This window comes from Cheilinus undulatus, linkage group 13, assembly GCF_018320785.1.
Source record: "Cheilinus undulatus linkage group 13, ASM1832078v1, whole genome shotgun sequence".
Taxonomy (NCBI): Eukaryota; Metazoa; Chordata; class Actinopteri; order Labriformes; family Labridae; genus Cheilinus; species Cheilinus undulatus.
In genome coordinates, this window is record NC_054877.1 from 3,974,213 (window position 1) to 3,997,184 (window position 22,972).

At 43.7% G+C, this 22,972-nt stretch overlaps 1 protein-coding gene across 1 annotated transcript; it reads left to right on the plus strand.

Moving 5' to 3' along the window:
- The first annotated feature begins 16,345 nt into the window (after positions 1 to 16,345).
- Positions 16,346 to 19,069, plus strand: LOC121519864 (retrovirus-related Pol polyprotein from transposon opus). Its single transcript, XM_041802953.1, is given in 2 exon segments — positions 16,346 to 16,778; positions 16,845 to 19,069. Coding segments are annotated over 2 exon segments (2,658 nt in total).
- Positions 19,070 to 22,972: the final 3,903 nt, after the last annotated feature.

A 22,972-nucleotide genomic window follows, 5' to 3' on the forward strand; every position in this document is an offset into this window, starting at 1 on the left:
ATTTGTGAAATGTTGCCATCTGTTTAACATTGTTAAACAAAGTTAGATATTTTAAAAAATGATAAAAGTTAGAAATTAGAAAAGTCATAGCAGTCGAATGATGAGGAAACTGGATTTTTAAGAGTTTAAACGATGTTGATAGGAACAACCCTAACATTGTGCACACCCATGGCTCACGTGGGTGACACAGACACACACAGCTGGAGCGCACACACATAAACAGCGCTGACGCTGATCCTCTGTGGTCAGAGAGGAGCTTTAATGCAGGACAAAAGAGTTTAGGTATTCTGAAACTTTTGTCCTCAACAGACTGAAGTCTGAAGTCTGCAGTCTACCAACATTTTGGCGTGTGTTTCAGAGTAGGTGTGTGTGTGAGCGTCGCAGCTGTTGGTGCTGCGTAAAAGGCGCACGAACCGTCAAACGTGAGGGGAGGAAAGGGGCAGAAAATAACAGGGGGACAAGAGATCATGATGGAAAAATGAAAACCAAAGATTGTGCACAAGTCCCAAATCACGAGCCAGAGTCGAGTCTCAAGTCTTCTGTGCACGAGTCTAAGTCAAGTCTCAAGTCTCTGATGTGTGCAACTTAAGTGCGACTCAAGTCCAAGTTGCGGACTCGAGTGCCCATGTCTGATATCCATATCTGAAATCCTGTTCTTTATCCCGTCTTAACTCAGAGGCAAAACTTTTCAGCTCTTTACCGTTGAAGACTACAAACACCACATCTCCACATACATATAAAAGCAGAATATAGCACAATGTTTAAGGGGAAATAATGGTTAAACATGGTTAAATAAAGGTGAAACAAAGAAAATCATATCTGATACTTGTGTGCTATTAGTACATGGAGTAAATGTTGATCTAAAACCAGAAGAAACACCACAAAGGTTGCCAGTGGGACCAGACTTAACAGTAATGATACTATTTTCAGGAATAAATATCTTAAACATCTATAATTGTGCTAAAATAAACACACTTCATAAAAACTTATAAATATATAGTGACAAATACATCAGTTTTTACTTCAACTAACCTCACATTAGACAGAGATGCAGAAGTAACCTTAACCTACGTTTCTAAGCTGAGTTATGTTCTTTTAAAATCAGGGGTCAGTGTGAAAGTGGAAAGAAAAACTAAAACTGAAGGACATGGCAGAACTAACTCAGGTACAGGTGAACTCTTCCTCCTTCCTCTCCTCTTCTTTATTTTCCAGCTTGAAGATCTTCCCATCGGGCTGTTTTCTCCATTTCAGCTTCGCGTGTTCACTCAGGCCGTTCTCCTTCAGCGTCTGACTGAACTGAGGAACAAGAGCAGTTTTTATTTATTCTTCAGAGTAGAAAAAAACAGACAAAGAGAGAGGAGACACACATGAACTGCTGAATATCTCAGAGGGCCGCACCATGAAGGGAGATTAGAGGAGAATCCCTGCAGTTTCCTGTGTTTTCTTAAAGCTACATTATGTAGAAATATTTCCCTCTAATGTCTGAGTTAATTTAAAAATGATTATTCTTCTGTTATTTCTACACTTTAGTTACATTTAACACAAATATTTCCAACAATTTGAAAGATTTGAACTTAATGGCAGCAACACGTCTCAAAAAAGTAGGGACGGGACAACAGCAGGCTGGAAAATTAAGTGGTGCTAATACAGCTGGAGAAACATTTTTCAGCAAATCAATGGCAACAGGTCAGTAACATGACTGGGTATAAAAGAAGCATTTTACAGAGGCAGAGTCTCTCAGAAGTAAAGATGCGCAGCGTTTCAACAATCTGTGAAACACTGGGTCTAAAAATTGTGGAACAATTTCAGGAAAAGTTCAACATAAAATTGGGAATTGAATTTCCCAACATCTACAGAACATAATATCATCAAAAGATTCAGAGAATCTGGAGAGATGTCTGTGCTCAAGGGACAAGGCTGAAGGTCAGAACTGGATGCTGGCAATCTTTGGGTCTTCAGACGCCCCTGCATTAAAATGGGCGTGATTCTGAACTGGAAATCACTGCATGGACTCAGGAACACTTCCAGAAATTGTTTTCTGTCAACACAGTTGGCCGTGCCATCCACAAGTGCAAGCTAGAGCTGGATCATGTAAAAAAGAAGCCTTGTGTGAACACTATCCAGAAATGCCACCATCTTCTCTGGGCCAAAGTTCCTTTGAAATGGACTGAGGCAAAATGGAAAACTGTTCTGTGATCAGGTGAATCAAAATTGGATTTTTTCTTTTTAGAAACCATGCACGCAGTGGACCAAAGCCAGGTGTACACTGTGCGATGTTCCTGCAATTCAGCCATGAATTTGGAGTCGCATGACTCCCTTTGGAGTCTGCAGCTGCAGACTTGGAGGTGCTTCCTGTCTCACACACACAGGGAGAGAGAGAGAGAGTGAGATATAGATATAGATATAGATATAGATATATGGGGGGAGAGAGAGATGATATTACAGGAGACGCTTCATCCTGAATGTGTGAGCCTTTAAAAAAATGAAACTCTGTGGGGTTCTGTCACAGTCCGTCCCGATGTCAGTCGCACAGTGTGAGATGACATTCTGCCACGACTGTCGGATGGTCGGCTTGAAATCGCACAGTGTATACCCGGCTTAAAGAGGAGAGGGACCATCCGTCTTGTTATCAGCACACAGCTCAAAAGCAAGAACATGCTAAACTGCATACCACATCCAACACAACATCATGGCTTCAAAGTAGTAGAGTCCAAGTCCTGAACTGGTCTGCCTACAGTCCAGACCTTTCACCAATAGAAAACATTTGGCGCTAACCTTGCAAAGTAGATGGATACACCTGTTTCTGTGTTTCTCACTGGTGAAACCACCTTGCAAAGCTCCCATCTGAACCATTTGGGCCCGGTTAGAAAGTGACAGGACCAATCAGTGTCTAGGGGCAGTACTTTCTGGCTCAGCAGAGTCATGATGTATCCAAGCAGCAAGAAGAGGCCGGTGCAATTATGGTGGAAGACATTAGCATGGATGCTGCTAAGGCATAAGTTGTATCAGAACTTGGTTAAAACTTCGTTAAAAGAACAAAGAACAGCAGTGAGTTGTTTTCTTTTCAAAAACGAGTCTTGTACTGACATGTCTACAGTTTCCATAGTTTGCATTATGCAGTTCTCTATGGAGCTTACTCCTCCAAGCTCCACAGAGAACTGCATAAGGTGAACCATGGTGACTACAGACATGTCAGTACAAGACTTTTGTTGTTGTTGAAAAGAAAACACCTCACTGCTGTTCTTTGTTCTTTTAACAAAGAAATGTCTTCCACCATAATTGCACCGGCCTCTTCTCCCTGCTTGGATACATCATAACTCTGCTGCGTGAGAAAGTACTGCCTCTCATCACTGGTTGGTCCTCTCACTTTCTAACCAGGCCCAGACGGCTCAGACGGGAGCCCTGAAAGATGGATTTGCCAGTGAGAAACACGGAAACAGGGGAATCCATCTGCTTTACAAGGTTAACATAATGGTGAACATGGCCCTGTCCCTGCTTTTTTGAGATGTGTTGCTGCCATCAAATTCAAAACAACAGTGGTCCTAAGATGGAACCCTGCATCATCCCAGCAACACAGGCTTTCAGTGATGAGGTTTTGTCATTTATCCTCACACTCTGGGAGTGGCCCAGTAAGAAAGACTAAATCCAGTTTAAAACATGAAAGTTTCTATGAAGACTGCTTGGAGAGGAGTATCTAATCATAAGCGTCTGCACTATGGTGGGGTTCTAACACCACTTTCAGTGCCCAGGCCTCAGTGATGCCCCCCCCCCAAAAACAAAAAAAATTAGTAGTACCTGCTGCAAGATCCCATCTGCTAGGTCCTCCAGGCTCACTGAGGAGTCCTTTTTAGTCAACTTTACCCTCAGTACTTGCTGGTACTGTCGCTGCAGCACCTTCTGTGTTTGAGGCTGCAGGGTCGTCTGTGGCTGACTCTGTGTGGTTGTCTGTGGCTTCAGGGTGGTCTCTATCCGTGGGGTTGTCTGTAGCTGCAGGGTTGTCTGTGGCTGCTGTGTCACTCCTGCTGCAAAAGAAGCAAGCATGCATTTAAATGCATCACATTCATCCTGTGTGCTTTGTGAAGTTCCAAAACTTATAAATCCAACATTTTTTATTTTAACTCACTTGATCCATAACAAAGAAAGTATTTCTGCGTATCACAGTCTCCAGCTTCCCATTGGCTTTGATATAAAACTGAGCATGCTTTAAGGCCGCCACTCGGTTCACCATTTCTCCACATGGTGACTGAATATGTGCTCCCATCAGACCACTTCCATGAACCCCTGCGGAGGCCGATCCAGGGGTAATTCTTGGTCAAACCCATTGCAACGATCTGGTCATTTTCAGCTTGGCTCCTCACAATGAGCAGGTCAGTGTATTTCTCCCTGCAGTAGCTCTGAGCGGCCGTCCAGGTTATCGGTCTTTTCCCAAGGAGGAACTTGGTGAAGGCCGATTTTCCTTTTTCTAAGAGTTGCAGCACAATTAAACATCAGACATTAACATGAAAAATAACAGTTTGAAAACTCAGTGAACAATCCCAGAAAGAATCAACACCCAACAGATATCAACGTCATTTGTCTGTTTCATTGTACTGTTTTGTTTTGTTTTTTTAATTCTTAATGTTTTTATTGTTATCTATTTATCTACTTCTTTTTATGTATTCTATGTACAGCACTTTGATGGACTGCTGTCTTCTTGAAGGTGCTTTATAAATAAATTTGAATTGACTTGACTTGAGGAAACCCACTCACTTTCACATCAATGAGACTGATGATTTGATTGTATCAAGCTTTCATTGAGTCTGTTCTGTCTTTTCCCCTCCTTTCATGGTTTGGTAACCTGTCCTTTAAAAACAAAAAAGCTCTAAACCACTGCACTTTTAGCAGTTCTCAACAAAACTCGCACAAGATGATGCCCTTCAACTTTGATGGAATATGTGTTATTTTAGAATGGATATCATCAACTTTATCTCGACTGATTTTAATCCTAATTGCTTGTTTGAATATTTTAATGTTGTTTTGAATTTCTATTTTTCTTCTGCTTATTAGGGGCTGCAGGCTAAGCAAGTCAACTCAGACATTTCCAACGCTGACCAAAGGGGCAACTGGACTGGTAGCAAATTCTTGAAGACGTTTGGCCTCTTCTCCAAAAGGCTTCTTCAGTTCTGAGAGTGACTGAGGAAGAGTCAGAGCCATTTTTGTCAAGATGGAGAAACAATCCCTGAACAGAAGAGGGGGCCTAAGACATTTCCTATCACCTACATACAATGTAATGCTGGAATCATTCCACACACGATCCAAACAACACCCCCACCAGAGAACAAAGGACCAAAGAACATGCAAACTTAACAACCGGGGGAATGGCCCACTTAGCCACACTCCCAGATGAAACGACTCTGTTAATGGCTGTCAGGTGACCACACAGCTCATTTGCATAGCAATGGTCATCCTTTGCTATATACTCTGACTCTCCCCCAGTTGTTCGCGAAGGAGCAGCAGCTCTACTTCCAGCATGTTGAAAATTTGAGAGGTTGAAAAAAATCTAATATTTGGGTCCCAATTCCTCATTCAGGAGTAGACAGTGAGTCCTGAGTCTCAACCAGTTGAGAACCAGTGCTTTAGGCCACTATTCCTGACTCCGCTGGCCACAGCTAACCTGGCAGAGTTTCCCCAAGAGAACAGTTGTTTTGTCCATCTTGGCTGCCATAGAAGCAGCTCTGTTTGAGGCAGTTTGAGGGCACAGAAAAAGATTTTTAGCGCCATCTTTTGATGGAGGTGTAGAATAGACAGGAGGCCTTGATGCTGGTGGAATACTGCGCCTATTGTTTTTTCACTTACTAGATGAGGCGGGGCAATATTTATGCAGGCTTTGGGCTCAGGTATCAAGCACCTGGCCATGCAGTAACTGGTGAGGAGTTTACCTTCGACACACTGCTGTCGGTGTGTGTGTCTGGCACCGTTGTGTTTTGGGCTTGAGGCTGAGCCCAGATACCCTCCTGAGGAATCTCACTTTGACTTGAACTTGTGATTGCATTCTTCGGTTACTACCCAGAGGTCCATAGGTGAGGGTTGGAACAAATACTGACCAGTAAATTAAGAGTTTTGCCTTGTGGCTCAGCTCACTCTTCACCACAACTGTCAGGTACATCTGCAGTACTGCTGATGCTGCACCAATCCACCTGTCAAGGTCCACTCTACCCTCACTCATGAACAAGAGCCCAAGGTACTTGAACTCCTTCACTTGAGGTGAGAACTCATCCCCTCCTGGAGGGAGCAATCTACTGTTTGCCAGTAGAGAACCATGGCCTTGGGCTTCGAGGTGCTGACTCACATCCTGACCGCTTTGCACTCAGTGAAAAACCGCTAGAGTGCCTGTTGGAGGTCTCTGGCAGAAGAACACAACAAAAGAACCACATCATCTGCAAAAAGCAAAGATGAAAGTCAGAGGTCCCCAAACTAGAAACCTCCTTCCCCTGGTTTTTAATTTATTTTGTCTGATTGTGTCCTAAATTGTGAATCAGAGTTGTTATTTGTTGTTTTTATCTTTGGAACGCTTAAACTCCTGTTTTCACAATAGTTGCACAACCTGGCAATATCTCAAGAATGCACAACATATTTTTTTTCCAAATTATGCACAAATATCCCTTCTTAATCAAAGCTAAACTGATCAGAGGTCAGTACAACCTGACGTATTGTGAGACTGCAGTGACTTGTACCATACTGTAGCTTCTAAGGACATGCATAATAATGAATGTATCAGTGCAAAGACAAAATCAACTATAATTTAACCTATCATGTTTTACCCTCACCATTAAAGCAGATAAAACTGCCTGATTTTCCGCAGTCATCAGGGGCCCATTTGCCTTCATCATCTATGTATGCACAGGCTTGACCCCCACCAGAGTAACTAGGCTCCCCTGGCTTCCAGTTCCTGAAGTCAGCCTCTCCATCACCAGAATACGACCACCTCCAGCTGTTCACATCCTCAGACAGTCCTATCCACACAGGGCTGTTGCGTTGTTTTTCTGCAGCAGCGATCAGCTGATCTGCCTCCTCCTGGCTGTGAACAGAGGCTAGGTCTGTGTGCATGTCTCTGCAGTAGCTCAGAGCTTCAGCCCAGGTCTTTTCCTGTTCAACCAGGATGTAGTCAACAGGAGAGCAAACAGGGAGGAAGCACAGTCCTGTGATAAAAGAGAGGATACCAAGTTACCCATAATATAAACAGGCTGTATTTATGCAGCTTTTTATGTGACTTATGTAGGTGTGTCACAGTCATACTGATTGCAGAGGATGCTACACCCTTTAACAGTGTTGGGGGCACTAGCGGCGCCAGGATTTCGATTGTGGATGGGCCTCCAGAAAACTGGATGGGCCAGTTAAAATAAGCCAAAAAAAAAGGGTTCCCCTTCATCTCTGTTTCAGTGCTTTTTCTGCGGTACTGAGGACAGCCACTCAGTAGCCTACCTGTCTGGCGCTTGTGTCGCTGTCCTCAGCTCAATGCTGACAAAGACATACACCATAACGCTATCATAAGTTACCTCTGCCTAATGCCAATATTATTTTTACTCCAGAAATTGTGCATACAGCAGCGTTTCCGCTAGACTTTTTTTGTCCCCGGTCAAAATGACTGGCAGTCCTCAAGAATTCCGGCCATTTAGAACGATTACCGGACATTTGCTTTAACATTATTTTGCAGCATTAACAGCAGCAAAACGCATAAATCTGATATTCTGTGATACAGCGATGCAAGTCTGCGCTAAACGGGACTGAGGACACATTTTTATTTCCAGACCTGACCCAAAACCCAGACAGCAGAAACCAAGCCAACAGTAAACCTGAGTAATCATTACCCTGTTATTACAGACTGGTAGACACGTACACATGATGAGACACTGGAAATGGCTGCACAGAGACTTTCTCTATTTTTTCTTTGTGTAAGTGGTTTAAAGTATCAAAATGAAAGCTGCGCGCTTTTCCTGACACACGCAGTCAGTCACACAATATACGCCCACGTTGAACTGATAAACAACAACAGTTAGCTTCATATTAGCACCGTTAGCCTGTTAGCACATCTAAGCTGGCCGCTATCATAACTAAGCAGCTTAAAACAGCCAAACACCATCCTCCACCGACAACAACGAAGCATCCAAACACAGAACAAAAGTGCTCTGTTAACTGGACACTGCGTTAGAACTCTACATTTCAAATGAAAAATGAGTCTTACTGTCAGCTGCTAATATCAGTCCCCATGATGATATCACTGTAACCTCCAATAAAGCAGTAAATCCAACCATCCTGGTTTATTTGGACTAGTCCCGAAAAGATAAAAGCTCCACAGCAGATAGTCCGGTCCAGTCCTCCTCTCATTGACGACTTATCCAAGACTACTTCTGCTAATTAGCCAGCGTAGGCCTCTCTCTGTCTCTGCTGCTGCATCGGTTTACGATGCTCAGCTATACAGTTCCCTTTGTTTCAGCCTCTTCATTACTCACAGTGATGACAAACTCAAAATCCCTCCATACCGCTGATGATATTAAGCCTTTGGTTAACCAGGAAAACCTCACTTAGTTTAAAATTCTGCTTTATCCAAAAGCTCTGGTCAAACTCTCCCTGCATAGTCTCCAGCAGTAATGAGCAGGCGCAGTAGAGAGATAGATTCGCTTTGACGTTATCGTGCATACATAATTAGCCATGTGCTTGCCGTCTGAGGAGATATACAACCCCAGCACCGCAGGACAGTAGATGTAGTAAGATTAGGCAACTTTTAGTTTATATTAATGCATTCTCGTAACATATCTTCTAGGTTACACAAACTATAATATGCAAGTATTCAGTATTTACTTAACTGGTCATTTGCATGTTTTCTGCTGGACATTTTGACCTGTTATATTTTTATCCACCGTACTTCCGCCCTTTTTACCGGCCAATGACCGGCAAATGCCGGCTAACGGAAACTCAGCATACAGACAGCAAGAAACTAACGATAACGTTAGCCTGTTACTTGCATTGCTGGTGTGAGGGGGTGGCTACGAGGACATGATGGGGAGAGGGCGGCTGAGCTGGACGGTAACTCGTCACTCGTATCTTTACTTAAAATAGCAGGAGTTTCCTCCTCCTGCTCCTCGGAGCATTTGTCAGTGAATGTAAATAAAACGAGATGCTTTGCTTTGCCATGTTGACGTTTAATATTAGCTAATAGCTAAAGTTACCATCTGCGTCAGTCTCGTTGAGCTTGCTGCTTGAAGAGCTTGCGCATCATTATCATTCATTTCATTGGATCACTTGCTGGTGACGATGAAGCCTGTGGGCAGGCTTAAGAGTCCACACATGGGGTACAATCCTCTGATTGGCTGAGAAGCTTTCACTCAAAGCTTTCCTCAGGCTGCTTATTGGATGAACAGCCAGAATGAAAACTAATGCTGTGTCCGAAATTACTATGGGCCTGGGTCAAAATGGGTGGACCCCAGCCTAAAATGGATGGGCTCAGGCCCACCCGGGCCCAATAGTAGTGCCGCGGGTGGTTGGGTGTAATGAGTGAGAGTAATCAGACTATATTTTTGTTGTAACTAGTAAGGCTGGCCTAGATCCTTGGTTCTTGACTGGCAGGTCAGGACCCAAAAATGGGCCAGTGTCTCAGTTTCTCTGTTTTATCATCCTTAGTTCCATCTTGACTCCAAACTGACAGATTTCTCATCAAAAACATTTAGATAGAAATAAAGAGTTAAAAAAATTTGGATCCTGGGATGTTCAGGAGGCCGTCGTGGGTCCTGATGCTCTCTAGATGACTTTAGGCAAGTTTTGCCCAGCCACAGCCCAATTTGAGGCTGGTTGGAAATTATTGTTGTCCAAATAATTCTGTGGAGTCAAAATGATTATTTTACTGCTCCAGATCAAGTTGGAGCCTCCCTGGTTTGAATCATCAACATCAAATGAGGCTTGGCGTAAGTTCAAGCAGGACGACTGTTTAATTTCTATTCATTCATATTCTCTTTATATAAAACTGAGAGCATCTCACAATTTATCATAATTTGGCCTACTGGCAGTGAGAGTGACTGAGCAGGACCATACAGAGCAGCTTAGTTTGGATTGGCGCGGCCAAAAGTCATAGTGGAAAAGCTTCATCAGTACCCAAAGTTGCTGTAGATCAGGGGTGCCAAACTCAAGGCCCGGGGGCCCAAATAGGGCCTGTGGTACTCTTGTACCCGATCATATCATGTGTCTCTTGTAATTGGCCCGCTGGTATGAGGTCTGCAGATTTACTACAGTATAAAAACATAAACTTAACCTTTAAAGGGGGAAAGGTAAAGAGTAAAAACATTTAGATAAAAAGTCAAAAATTAATTTGTTTTCATTTCATATTTTAAATTTTGCATCTCACAATCAAATTTATTGTTTGGCTTTTTATTTCATACTTTGACCTTTTAATTCATAATTCTGACTTTTATTTTAAATTAACATTCACAGTTGTTAATTTAAAGTCATATTTGGACCTTTTCAACTCGTACCTTTGACTTTTAATCCCACATCCTGACCTGTTAGACTCATAATTTAAAATTTGTACACATATTTTTACCTGTTAAACTCATGATTTTCAATTCTATGTAATATTTCCATTCTTAAAACTCCCAACTTTGAGATTCTACCTCATATATTTTATTTAAAATCATCATTACCTCCGCCAAGGAGGTTATGTGATCGGGTGGGTTTGTTCGTTTGTTAGCAACATGACTCAAAAAGTTGTGGACGGATTTTCATGAAATTTTCAGGAAATGTCAGAAATAGCATAAGGAAGAACTGATTAGATTTTGGGAGTGTTCTGGATCACCGTCTGGATCCGGGAATCTTCTGAAGGATTCTGTACTATTGGGAGATAGGGCTAATGGCGGAGGTCTGCGCTGTTACCACTTTACACCAGGAGATGGCGGACATGAGTAGCTTCAATCCCAGCAGCATATTTTGATGTTTCCATTCAAAGTTTTGGAGTTTATAGAGTTTGAAAGACGAACGCCTGGTCCAGGAGATGAGTCAGAGCGTAACAGAATGCATCTGTTGGCACCAGCAGGCAATGCTTCCACCATGACAGTCCACCCGTAACAAAGCCAATGTTTAACCTCACCGTGTTTCCACCCCACTGGGGAGGGAGTTATCTGTGAATGCCGTGGTGGGGGGCACGTGAGGACAGATCTGGGTATGTTTTAAAGGATTCTTCACTACTGGGAGATAGGACCAATGATGGAGGTCTGTGCTCTCTGAGTGCTTTTCTAGTTTTGAGCTGTAATTTTGTGTTTTGACCTTTTGAACTAATAAGCTTGACTTTCATCTCAGATTTTGAGCTGTTAAACTTGTAATTTTGACTTTGAATTCTGAGAACAATTAATCAAGATGTGCTCAGTTAGTTTTCCCCATGTTTTTACTGGTGGAAATGACAATTCATGGTTTAATGTTGACCCTGTTAGGCTCTCAGGTTAGATCTAAATTCACAATCCGGCCCCTGCTGTGATTGAGTTTGACACCCCTGCTTAAGATGGATTTTTTTTTTTTTTAGAATTTATTTTCTATTTCAAAGTAAACAAATGGTACAGTTACAGACACAATTTTCTAACTTTTTCCATTTTCTAACATTCTTACAACTGTATGGTTTGTACCTAACAGATATTAGTCAGATTACAACAAAAGCACACCCAAGCATATTTTAATTACAACACTGCTTAAATAAAGTGATGTTATTCAGGAAGACAACCAGATGAACATAGATTGAAAAAAAAATCATTTAAATAATAGATTTGTAAATTAAAAACACACAGATAGGTGAGATTAACAAGTAAACAAATGTTTCCCTGAAAACATAACAAGATCCACATAATATATGTTGGGGGGATCGGTTATAGACAATTAATTGCAAAACATTTGAAAGCTGCTGTTGTCATTATCTGTAAAAGAATATTTCCTAGTGTAGCAGGATGAGCTGCATCATTCCTGCTCTCATGGTGACTGTGCTACCAAGCGCTCTCTTGTTAGCCAATCAGCTCAGGAGGCCAGTCTATATAGGCAGGTCCTGTTCGCCTCCTCGCTAGTGATGTGCGATACCACTGATTTCCTTTCCGATCCGATACCAAGTAAAATTCAGGCTGGTATCGCCAATACTGATCCGATACCGATACTTGCCGTGAATTCTTAATCTTATCTAGGTTCAGCTGTGTGTGTAGACTCTCAAAACAGCCTACACTAAAACTAAAGAATGAACAGTTTTCATACACTTGCCATTTCATATAAAAAGCTATGTTACTCATTGAAATTGCTATTAAAATACATAATTTAATGACAATAAAATAAATGTCACATTAATTGCATAAGTTCGTCACTACTACATTTCAAAAAATTCAATTAACCATCAGTCAAAACAAATGAGACTAAAAATAATACAAGAAAAATATTTTATAGAAACACTGTTATTATCTGTCTTATTTATAAAATGTTTTTCAGTTTTATCTTAGCTTTTTTAGCCCTCAATGGCTGTTTTATTACAAGTATAATGTATATTTTAATAACACCTAGCCTATGTAATCCACTTTAAATGTTTTACTTTACAGGTAGCCTTACCTGACTAAATCTAGGCCTACTGAATAGATGTGAGCTGATCTCAGGGACATAGTTTTTTACTCAAAGCTGAGCTCATGCAGTTGTTTATTGTGTCATTTATTTATTTCATTACTAATTTAATAACCATATTTTTATTAATGAACATTTGTATAGAATAGGATTCCGTAGCTTTAAGAATGCAGTGAACTCCCGTTGTTTGATCATTAAAATGAAACCTAAGTCTAGTCGACAGACGTGTATCACTACACATCTCCAACAGCTCCTTATTCTTTCTGCTCTTTCTGTACCTGGATAGTTTCTGCCTGCAGCACCGGGACTCCGAGAGTGACGTCTGTCTCGCCCTAGCAGCACCTGTCTCTCTCCTCTCCTGCTCTCTGGATCGCCTCATCATATTCTGTTTATGGTTGATTCTCAGATGTTTAACTGTCTTAATACTTAACTGTCTTCTCACAGACATCATGTGCCGCGTCGTTGCTGTTTATGGAGCTGAAATATGTCCCCACAAGACTGCGTTTTAGCGAGCAGCAGCACGTTGTGACCAGTGACGCTCTTATAGAGCCGTATTACGCATGTGACCGACAGGCGGAAGAAGTAGTTCCCACTAACTGGGAATCATTACGACAAGTTTGCGATGGTGTTTTTACTCTCCACTGCATTCCTGTTAATGGCAAACTACACATTTGTCCACATTTATTAAAATATCGATGTTTTTGTATGAGAATCGATTCTAAAACATAAGTCTCTGGTATCGGAGGGATCGATACTTCGGTACCGATCCGCACATCACTACCCCTCGCCCTCTTGCTCTTTGGCTCTGAGGGTCCGCCCACTTCCTGGTTGCCTCACTTCCGGTTTCTCCACCGCTGCACTGGTGCAGGTAATGTAGCATTAGCTGCCTCGGTTTGTGTGCCTATTCAATGATTTTACATGTTATTTATCAATCGCTCGGGTTGTTTCCAGCTTCGGTGTGTCGGACACAGCAGCTCTTGGGGAATCTCCGCTCCGACGCGCATGCTCGTGCTGGCCGTGCTCTGCCACCGCAGCTAGGTGAGCAGGAAGCCTCTCCTCTCTCCCATGCCGGTGATCTTTGGCGCCCATCGGTATGTACCGTTCATAACAGCCTGATTTCTTTACTTTATCTTTGACATTAAAGGTGTTCTATATTAACACGGCTTATTTCTCATGTTTATGGCAGAGACTGACCGTCGGGTACGTGATAAAGAAACACTGCTGCTTTGCCTTGCCTTGCTGGCCTGGCTTGGCTCTGTTCTACCCTGCATTTCTTTGCTTGGCGCTGCTTGGCTTTGCTGTAATTCACTGCTCACGACACGCTGCCTCGCTACGTCTGCCGGCTTTCTTCACCCCCCTAACCTGCAGATGACTGATAGACATTAGGAGTAGGCCTGTGCAGTGACTATTGGCGTGTGTGTGCTGACATTATTGGGCCCCTATTCTTTTCGGAGTCATAGTGGTGGGGTTTGCCCCCTTTTGTTATGCTCTGAATTTGGTTTAACCTCCTATTCAGGTGACTTACATCTGTTTCAAATTAGTTACTGGTGTCATGTCAGTTCTGTGAATCATTACAGCTGCTATTATTGTTGTGCTGTATATTCAAATTTTGTGTACATTTGCTTTGGGTAAATTGTTTCTTTGAATAATTGTTATTTAAGGCAGCTTAACTTGATGGATTTGTAAAAGATGAGCGCTGCCTTTTCTTTTTTTGTTTTCTTTGGTTTAATTTGTGTTTCTGGGTCAATTGTGTTTTGATTTATTGTATCCAACCCCACTAATTCCCCTTCTTCTTTCAGGACTGGAAGCTCACAGTAGGGGTCCTGGTGCCCTGGTGGTGGTGTCCCCTTCCTGTGTGCTGTATGACGGTGGTTTTGATTCTTCACCATTACGTGTGTGTGTCTGAGTGTCATGAATCATTGGGTGCTCCTCTCCTGGGATTCCTATCCCCCCTCATGGTTCCATTTCCTCCCACTGGTAAGCTCCAGCCGTGTTAGGGCCCCTTTCCTCATATCCCTTTATGCGTGGTGTTTTATAGCAAGAATTTTATAACTTTTTGAAAATAAATGTATTTGTATTTTATACCTGAACCACGTCTCATGCTCCATTCGTAGAACGGACCTGAGTGCTTTATTCATGGTACTGTAACCTAAATATCTCCCTGTGCGAAATTCCCTTGGTGGCGTTGTTAGGCTTTCTACTGGTTGAAATACAAAAATTGCCTTCAATTCATTCACCTTTGAGTGAATGTGATTGCATCCCCCACGCCACAATCAGGCGTTGTTGGCAGGACTTGCATTTTGAGAGCAGAGACTTGTGTTCTGTTTTGTTGTTTTTTTCTTTTCTAAATATTTTTTTTATTGTGGCCCTTGATAAACAAAAAGAAACATATCAAAGGAAAAAGACAGGTTTTCAGTGTGTTTCACATGTTGTGTAGGAGCAAAGCAGCAGTTGGTTTCTTGTGGACTATTCGAGTCTTGGTGCGGATCCAAATTGAATTATTTTTTTGTTTGCTCTGTGGTTTCGTTTTTTTCTGGTTAGCATTTCAGTTCACTGCCCTATTCCGTGGTTTTCTCAATTTTATTGGTCTAGGTGTAGCTATGGAGGGAGAGTTGCATGAGTTGAAGGATTTAGTTGCCCAGTTGAGAGCAGATAATGAGAGGCTGCGCCAGGAACAGGCTGCGGCCATGCCTGGTTCTGGCGTCACGCCTTCTCTTTCCACTGTTCCCTCTACTGCTCCCGCCACTGCTAGTGCCCCTTTAACAGACAGACTCGTGTTCCTGCCCAGAGACAGGAAGTGTCCGATGTTTAGGGGAAGAACCGGTATAGGGTTAGCTGAGTGGATTGAAGAGATACAGGCTTGTGTTAGGGCACGTCATTTATGTACACATGCACATACACGCATTTTTCTTATTTGATCACCTTGAGGGGGAGTGAGGAGATTAAATTTCAACCGAGTGCGGAACGTGGAGACCCAGCCAAAATAATTGCAGTGTTGCAAGAGCTTTATGGTTGCTCTGACTCTTACGTAGCCTTGCAGGAGGCTTTCTTTTCTCGTCGGCAGCAAGAGGGGGAGACCCTGCAAGAGTTCTCCGTTGTGATAATGAATCTCACGGCGTCCGTAAAAACAGCGTGCACCTAGTGACATGCCCAATGCAGAGGTTTTACTACATGATCAATTCATTGAGCATGTTATTGATGGCGCTCTCCATCGGGAATTGAAACAGTTTGTGCGTAGGCAGCCTATTGCTACATTGCTTGAGGTCCGGGGTGAGGCAATCAGGTGGGAGCGTGAGGGTTTGCCAGGAGGAGTTAGGGGCAGAAGTCACTCTGTCCCTTCAGTCCTCAGGTTTCAGTGTTGGGTCAAGAGTGGTCTTCAGGTGGTAGCCCAGCCACCCCATGTGTCTGAACTGAGCGAGATGAGGGAGATGCTCAGACTCCAGCAAGAGCAACTCAACCAACTCACTCAAAACATTGCTCGCTTGCAGAGCTCTCACCAGCGCACTCGCTCCTCTCATCGTGGTCCCGTCATCTGTAGATGATGCCAGCAGCCTGGTCATTTCGCTAGAGAGTGTGATGGGGTTCGTGCTGCTCCTCGCCCTCAGCGGCCTTCGGAAAACTAGCGTCCGCCGAATTGCAGAGTCACAGTTCGGGGGGTGCTGCCGTTGGCTCAGGAGTTGTAGGTGATTTAGAAGAGGTGTCCAAACTCATGTCCTCTTGTCCCCATTTGTGCGTAAGCATGGGTGGGATTACTGTCCCTTGCTTGGTAGACACTGGATCCATGGTGTCTACCATAACTGACAGCTTCTTCTACCAGCACCTTGAGCCTTGGGGCCAGGAGAAGCTTCGGTCCTGCCACTGGCTACAGCTACGTACGGCCAATGGGTTAGCCATCCCTCACATCGGCTGTATAGAGCTTGAAATTGAGCTCTGTGATAAGCTGGTGCCGCGGTGTGGGATGTTGGTGGTAAAGGACCCACCTGGTGGGATGTCTGCTCAGGTCCCTGGTGTAGTAGGGATGAATGTCATCCACAGATGTTATCGAGAACTGTTTGGGCAACACAGATTGGCCCTGTTTGACTTGCCCTCTGTATCAGAGGCCCCAGACTCCGTTGTGCAGGCACTGCAAAGGTGTCATCAGGCCAACATGCAGGCCTCTCAGCCTGCCTCAAGTTAGGTCAAGGTGCGTGGGAGGAAGGCTTGGCGGATTCCTGGTGGTGTGTTGAAGGTTGTTGCAGCCACGTGCTCAGAGCACTACTCAGGCACCACTGTATTGTTTGAGCCTTTGGACTCTGGTCTTCCTGCTGGACTGCTTGCCTCTCCTGCCTTGGTTCAGGTGGAAAGGGGCACTGCCTACATTCCCATCGTGAATGTAGGTTCCACTGATGTACTGCTCTATCCCCGGACTGTTGTGGGCAGTTTGGACGAGGTACATGTGGTGAGCCTGCCTGTTGGTTTGACTGAAAAGCCATTTGCCGTGGCTACAGTGGCTTCCCAGTCCGGGTCCATTTCGGTTTCCGTTCCAGCGCAGATAGCGTCCATGGATTTGTCTCCCTTGCCTGCTGATGAGCAGAGTAAGGTGAGGCCTCTCCTTAGCAAGTATACGTCTGTCTTTGCTACCCATGATTGGGACCTTGGGTGCACAAATTTGATCGAACATGACATTCCTCTCTTGGATAATGTTCCTGTTCGGCAGCGATACAGACACATTCCCCCATCTGACTATGACGTGGTGAAAGAGCATATTAACAAATTGCTGGAGGCACAGGTGATTCGAGAGAGCAGCAGCCCTTATGTGTCACCTATTGTGCATGTCAAAAAGAAAGATGGCAGTCCTCGCATGTGCGTTGACTATAGGCCACTGAACAATAAGACCAGGAAGGATGCGTTCCCTCTCCCTCGCATCGAGGAGTCCCTTGATGCCCTGACAGGTGCACGCTGGTTTTCCAACATGGACCTTGCCAGTGGGTACAATCAGGTCCCGGTTGCTGAGGCAGACCGGCCCAAAACAGCATTCTGCACCCCATTTGGCCTGTTTGAGTGGACTTGCATGCCCTTTGGGCTCTGCAATGCCCCCAGCACCTTTCAACGTCTGATGCAACGGATATTTAGCGACCAACAATGCCAATCTTTACTGCTTTATCTTGATGAAATTGTGGTCTTCTCCTCCACAGTTGTGCAACATCTGGAGAGACTGGAGGTGGTGCTAGGGCGGCTGCAGCAACAAGGGCTTAAAGCAAAGCTCATCAAGTGTGCATTTTTCCAACAGGAAGTGCAATACTTGGGGCATGTGATTTCAGACAAAGGTGACTCCACTGATCCCAGCAAGGTGGAGGTGGTGGCTAACTGGCAGCCTCCAAGCACCATCTCTGAACTGCGGTCGTTCCTTGGCTTTGCCAGTTATTACTGCCAGTTTGTGGAGGGCTTTGCCAAGTTGGCTGCCCCTCTACACAGGTTGGTGGCTAAGATGGGAGGCACCCAGCCAAGAAGGAGGTCAGAGTGTGCAGTGGCTGACAACTGGTCAGAGGAATGTCACTGTAGCTTTTAGGCACTTGAGACCAGACTCACCGCTGCACCTGTGCTGGCTTATGCCGACTTTTCCCTCCCTTTCATCTTGGAGGTAGATGCCAGTCATGGTGGTCTGGGAGCTGTGTTGTCACAGGAGCAGGGTGGTACGGTCAGGCCCATCGCTTATGCTGGCAGAGGTCTGAGGCCCACTGAGCGTATTATGACCAACTATAGCTCCATGAAGTTGGAGTTTTTGGCTCTCAAGTGGGCCATGACTGAGAAGTTTAGGGAGTATCTGCTTGGACAGAAGTGCATTGTCTATACGGACAATAATCCACTAAGCCACCTGTCATCTGCCAAACTTGGTGCCACAGAACAACGCTGGGCAGCGCAGCTTGCGGCATTTGATTTTGAAATTAGATACAGGTCAGGAAGGGTTAATGAAAATGCTGATGCCTTGTCTCGTCAGCGCTCTCTCAGTGCACGGGACCTAGAAGCCATGCTCCCTGGCACGTCCCTTCCTGAACCCCTGCAGCAAGTCCTGCAGGTTCATAAGTCACAAGCAACGCAGGCTGCCATTGTAGCCCTTCCTCATCATGCCCCTTCTGAGATCTGCACTCTTCAGCAGACTGACCCAGTCCTCCAGGAAATCTTGGTGTTTTGGACTCAAAATCGGTGTCCAAACCTTGACGAGCGCAAACGGCTCTCTCAGCCTGCTTTGGCCTTGCTCTGCCAACGGGATCGCCTGGTTGAGAGAAATGGCACCTTGTACTGTCAGATCTTCCGCCCAGATGGTGCTGAGGCAGTTTATCAGCTGCTGTTGCCCGCTGTTTTAAAAAAAGAGGTTTTAATGGAAGTCCATCAAAGGCATGGCCACCAGGGTGTTGAGAGGACCTTGGAGCTACTGTGGCAGCGGTGTTATTGGCCAGGTATGTCCTCTGATGTGGCACACTAGCTTTTCCAACGATGTCTTCTGGCACTAGGCCCAGGATGACCACTCTAGGATCTTTAGCTAGATCTTGATGGAATACAGTTTCAGGAGCCTCTAAAACCTCTTCCCAAAATAGTCTTAGTTTTTCACATGTCCAAAAATGTGAGTATGGTTTCTCCAACATTTATTTGATGCTGGCCCCATTTTAGCCAAGAATCTCATTGTTACCTTCCATTCAAACTCCCTCCATGTGTTTGAGCTGGTAACTAAATGTGCCGTGGTGCATATTTCCTCCCACTTGGCTTCAGGTATATCTACATTCATTTCAGTGTCCCACTTCTCCTTTGTATTTAATGTTTTATTTGAAGTCATGCTTTTAAATGCATGATAGTCAAATTGACAAATTATTCTCTCAACCCCATCACCTGTTTGTATTTTTATCAAAAAATTCTCTACCAGAGTGGGCTCCAAGACTGCACTCCATTCTTTGTTTTTAGTTAAAAAGGTCCTCAATACTGGAAATCTAAAAACATCTGTCTGAGGGAGCTGAAATTAGTGCATCTGATTTATTAAATATTGACTTGGGAATATCAATAGGTAATAAACCATATTGCCAAAAGTATTCGCTCACCTGCCTTGACTTGCATATGAACCTCAGTGACATCCCATTCTTAATCCATAGGGTTTAATATGGCGTCGGTCCACCCGTTGCAGCTACAACAGCTTCAACTCTTCTGGGAAGGCTTTCTGCAAGGTTCAGGAGTGTGTTTATGGGAATCTTTCACCATTCTTCCAGAAGCACATTTGTGAGGTCACACACTGATGTTGGACGAGAAGGCCTGGCTCTCAGTCTCCGCTCTAATTCATCCCAAAGGTGTTCTGTGGGGTTGAGGTCAGGACTCTGTGCAGGCCAGTCAAGTTGATCCACACCAAACTCTCTCATCCATGTCTTTATGGACCTTGCTTTGTGCACTGGTGCACAGTCATGTTGGAACAGGAAGGGGCCATCCCCAAACTGTTCCCACAAAGTTGGGAGCATGGAATTGTCCAAAATCTCTTGCTATGCTGAAGCATTCAGAGTTCCTTTGACTGGAACTAAGGGGCCAAGCCCAGCTCCTGAAAAACAAGCCCACACCATAATCCCCCCTCCACCAAACTTTACACTTGGCACAGTGCAGTCAGACAAGTACCGTTCTCCTGGCAAACCCATTCCATGAAGCTCTCTACACACTGTTCTTGAGCTAATCTGAAGGCCACATGAAGTTTGGAGGTCTGTAGCCATTGACTCTGCAGAAAGTTGGCCACCTCTGCGCACTATGCGCCTCAGCATCTGCTGACCCCGCTCCATCATTTTACATGGCCTACCACTTTATAGCTAAGTTGCTGTGGTTCCCAATCACTTCCACTTTGTTATAATACCACTGACAGTTGACTGTGGAATATTTAGGAGCCAGGAAATCTCACCACTGGACTTGTTGCACAGGTGGCATCCTATCACAGAACCACGCTGGAATTCACTGAGCTCCTGAGAGCGAGCCATTCTTTCACAAATGTTTGTAGAAACAGTCTGCATGCCTAGGTGCTTGATTTTATACACCTGTGGCCATGGAAGTGATTGGAACACATGATTTCAATGATTTGAATGGGTGAGTGAATACTTTTAGCAATCTGAAATTGATAGAGAAGCGTAGGACGTATGTTCATCTGCACACTCTCTATATGACCTAACAGAGATGATGGAATAGCTGACCATCTGTCCAAGTCTTTGCTAACATTTTGTACCATAGTTTTGTAATTTTGTAATTTTTATCAAAGAGGTTTTTTTAATGATGTGGAAATTTGGATGCCAACATATTTTATACCATCTTTTGGCCATTTGAATCCGCTCTGGATGAAGGAGGGTTTTAATCCACATCTGCAGCTGTCTCTCTGTGAACCCTTTAAATCTTTTGCCTGAATGTGCCACTACTTTTGGACTCAGAGGTAGCTCAAGATCATTTTTTATGTGTTTTGAGCAGCCAGCACAGCTGCTAACAGTCCCAAACTCTGACATTGTGACAGTGCTTTTCTATATAGAAATCCCTTCCTGCCTCCCAGCTGGATTTCTTTGCTGTGGCATGATGTTATCTACATAAATCTGGTTGAGAATATATTCCATCAGAGGCAGACTGACCTAGAATTGTATGTTTGTGATTTGAGATTTGGAGGCACTGACTTAAATAATCGTACTGACACCATACCCTTCATTATTTCCATTATTCGTACTAATAATTGTGACAAGCCCTGACTCAGGACATGCCCCCCAGCTGTTGCTGAAGTCAGATGAACATCATCTAGTGGTTGTTTATGTTAGCAACATTCACACAGTTTCTGACCTGTTTTAACCATAACTAGAGATAGTTAGCAGCTATCTCCTCATCTACATGTGGTTAACTTCAAAGACAAACATTAAACTGCACCAACCTGAGAAGAGAAGAGAAACTAAGGCCCTCCTCACCATGAAAACGCCCATGGTGTGTCCTTTTACTGTTTTCTCATCCAGCTGTAAGAGAAAGATGAAAACATCCCTGTGAGGACATCTGAGCTGTCCGGTGGCGTGCACAGACTTTTTCAAGGGCAGAGGCGAAAAGAAAAACAATGGTACATGCAGCGTGTTCTCACCACTGAAGAGGGCACTAAGTTTCGCGTGTTTTCGAGGGCAATTTAGACATATTTATATGTTATACAAATGGCACATTATATAGCCTTAAAACAGACTAACTAGACAGACTACTCAAGTTAGTTTGTAGTTAGGATCAGCATCAACAAGAACTGTGTAGATTCAACGTTTGACCAGGAAGAACACACAGAAATAAATAAATAAATAAATCCCGAGGTCTTCCCCCAGAACATTTTGAATTAAGTAGATGCCATTTCCTGTATTCTAGTGCATTTTAACACCATATTAGCACCAGATAATCCAAACTGGTTCTGTGAGATATAGTTCTGGCTCAATATAAACTTAAAACAAAAAGTAAGGCAATTTGTGTTTTGTAGATTATTTCTTCGTTATAACAACGCTACTTGGCAATAAATCTCATACTGTTGGAAAGTCTGTTTATTACCCTTTTAAATGATGCCACATTTGTAAGGATCATGCATTTGTGGGATGAGCAGCAGAGCTGAGTATGTGGGTTGCACCCATGAAAAATGTGCCAAATCTTCTTTGCCAATGCCAAACAGCTTATTTTGCTGTTGCTATTGACTCTTGTTTTGAGCTTCTGGTACCCCCAGGTGCTGCCAATCAGGCCCTTGAAAAAATCAGGCACCTGATTGGCAAAAAAGAAAATCCCAGATACTTAGCCCGTCTGGGGGTCAACTTAAACCTGGTGGAAACCCTGATATGCAATGCTAACCCCGCTTTTAACTGTACTTGCGAGCTTTAAAAAGATATTCCCACAATACTTAGCTAGACTTGCTCCTCAGCCTAGGTTTAACTCTACCTAATAAAAGCACTTCCAGGCTACATACACCAGTACTAAGTCATGCATAATTGGTAACTTCAGAGACAGCTTGCTATATTAGCTACCTACCTCACACAGCAGTAGGATGCAGGGTTGCACCTCAGACAGCATTAAGCCCCCACTGACATGTGACCATTTGAGAGAGAGAGTGTCTAAAACTGAACACTGAAATGGATGGAATGGACTTATTTAACAACGGGAATGTGTTCTTAAAACTGAAGTGACTACAGAATCTATCTAGTTGCTATCAATTTATTCCATCATTTACTAAAGACAGTGAATCCAACTGACCTAACCTAACGTGTAAATTGAAAATAAAATCTAAAAAGCCTATTAGCCCATTGGCCGTTTGAAAAATAAATAAATATTAAAAAAAAGAAAAAATGGGCTAATGGCTATCCAAAGTGTATTGAACATAAACAGG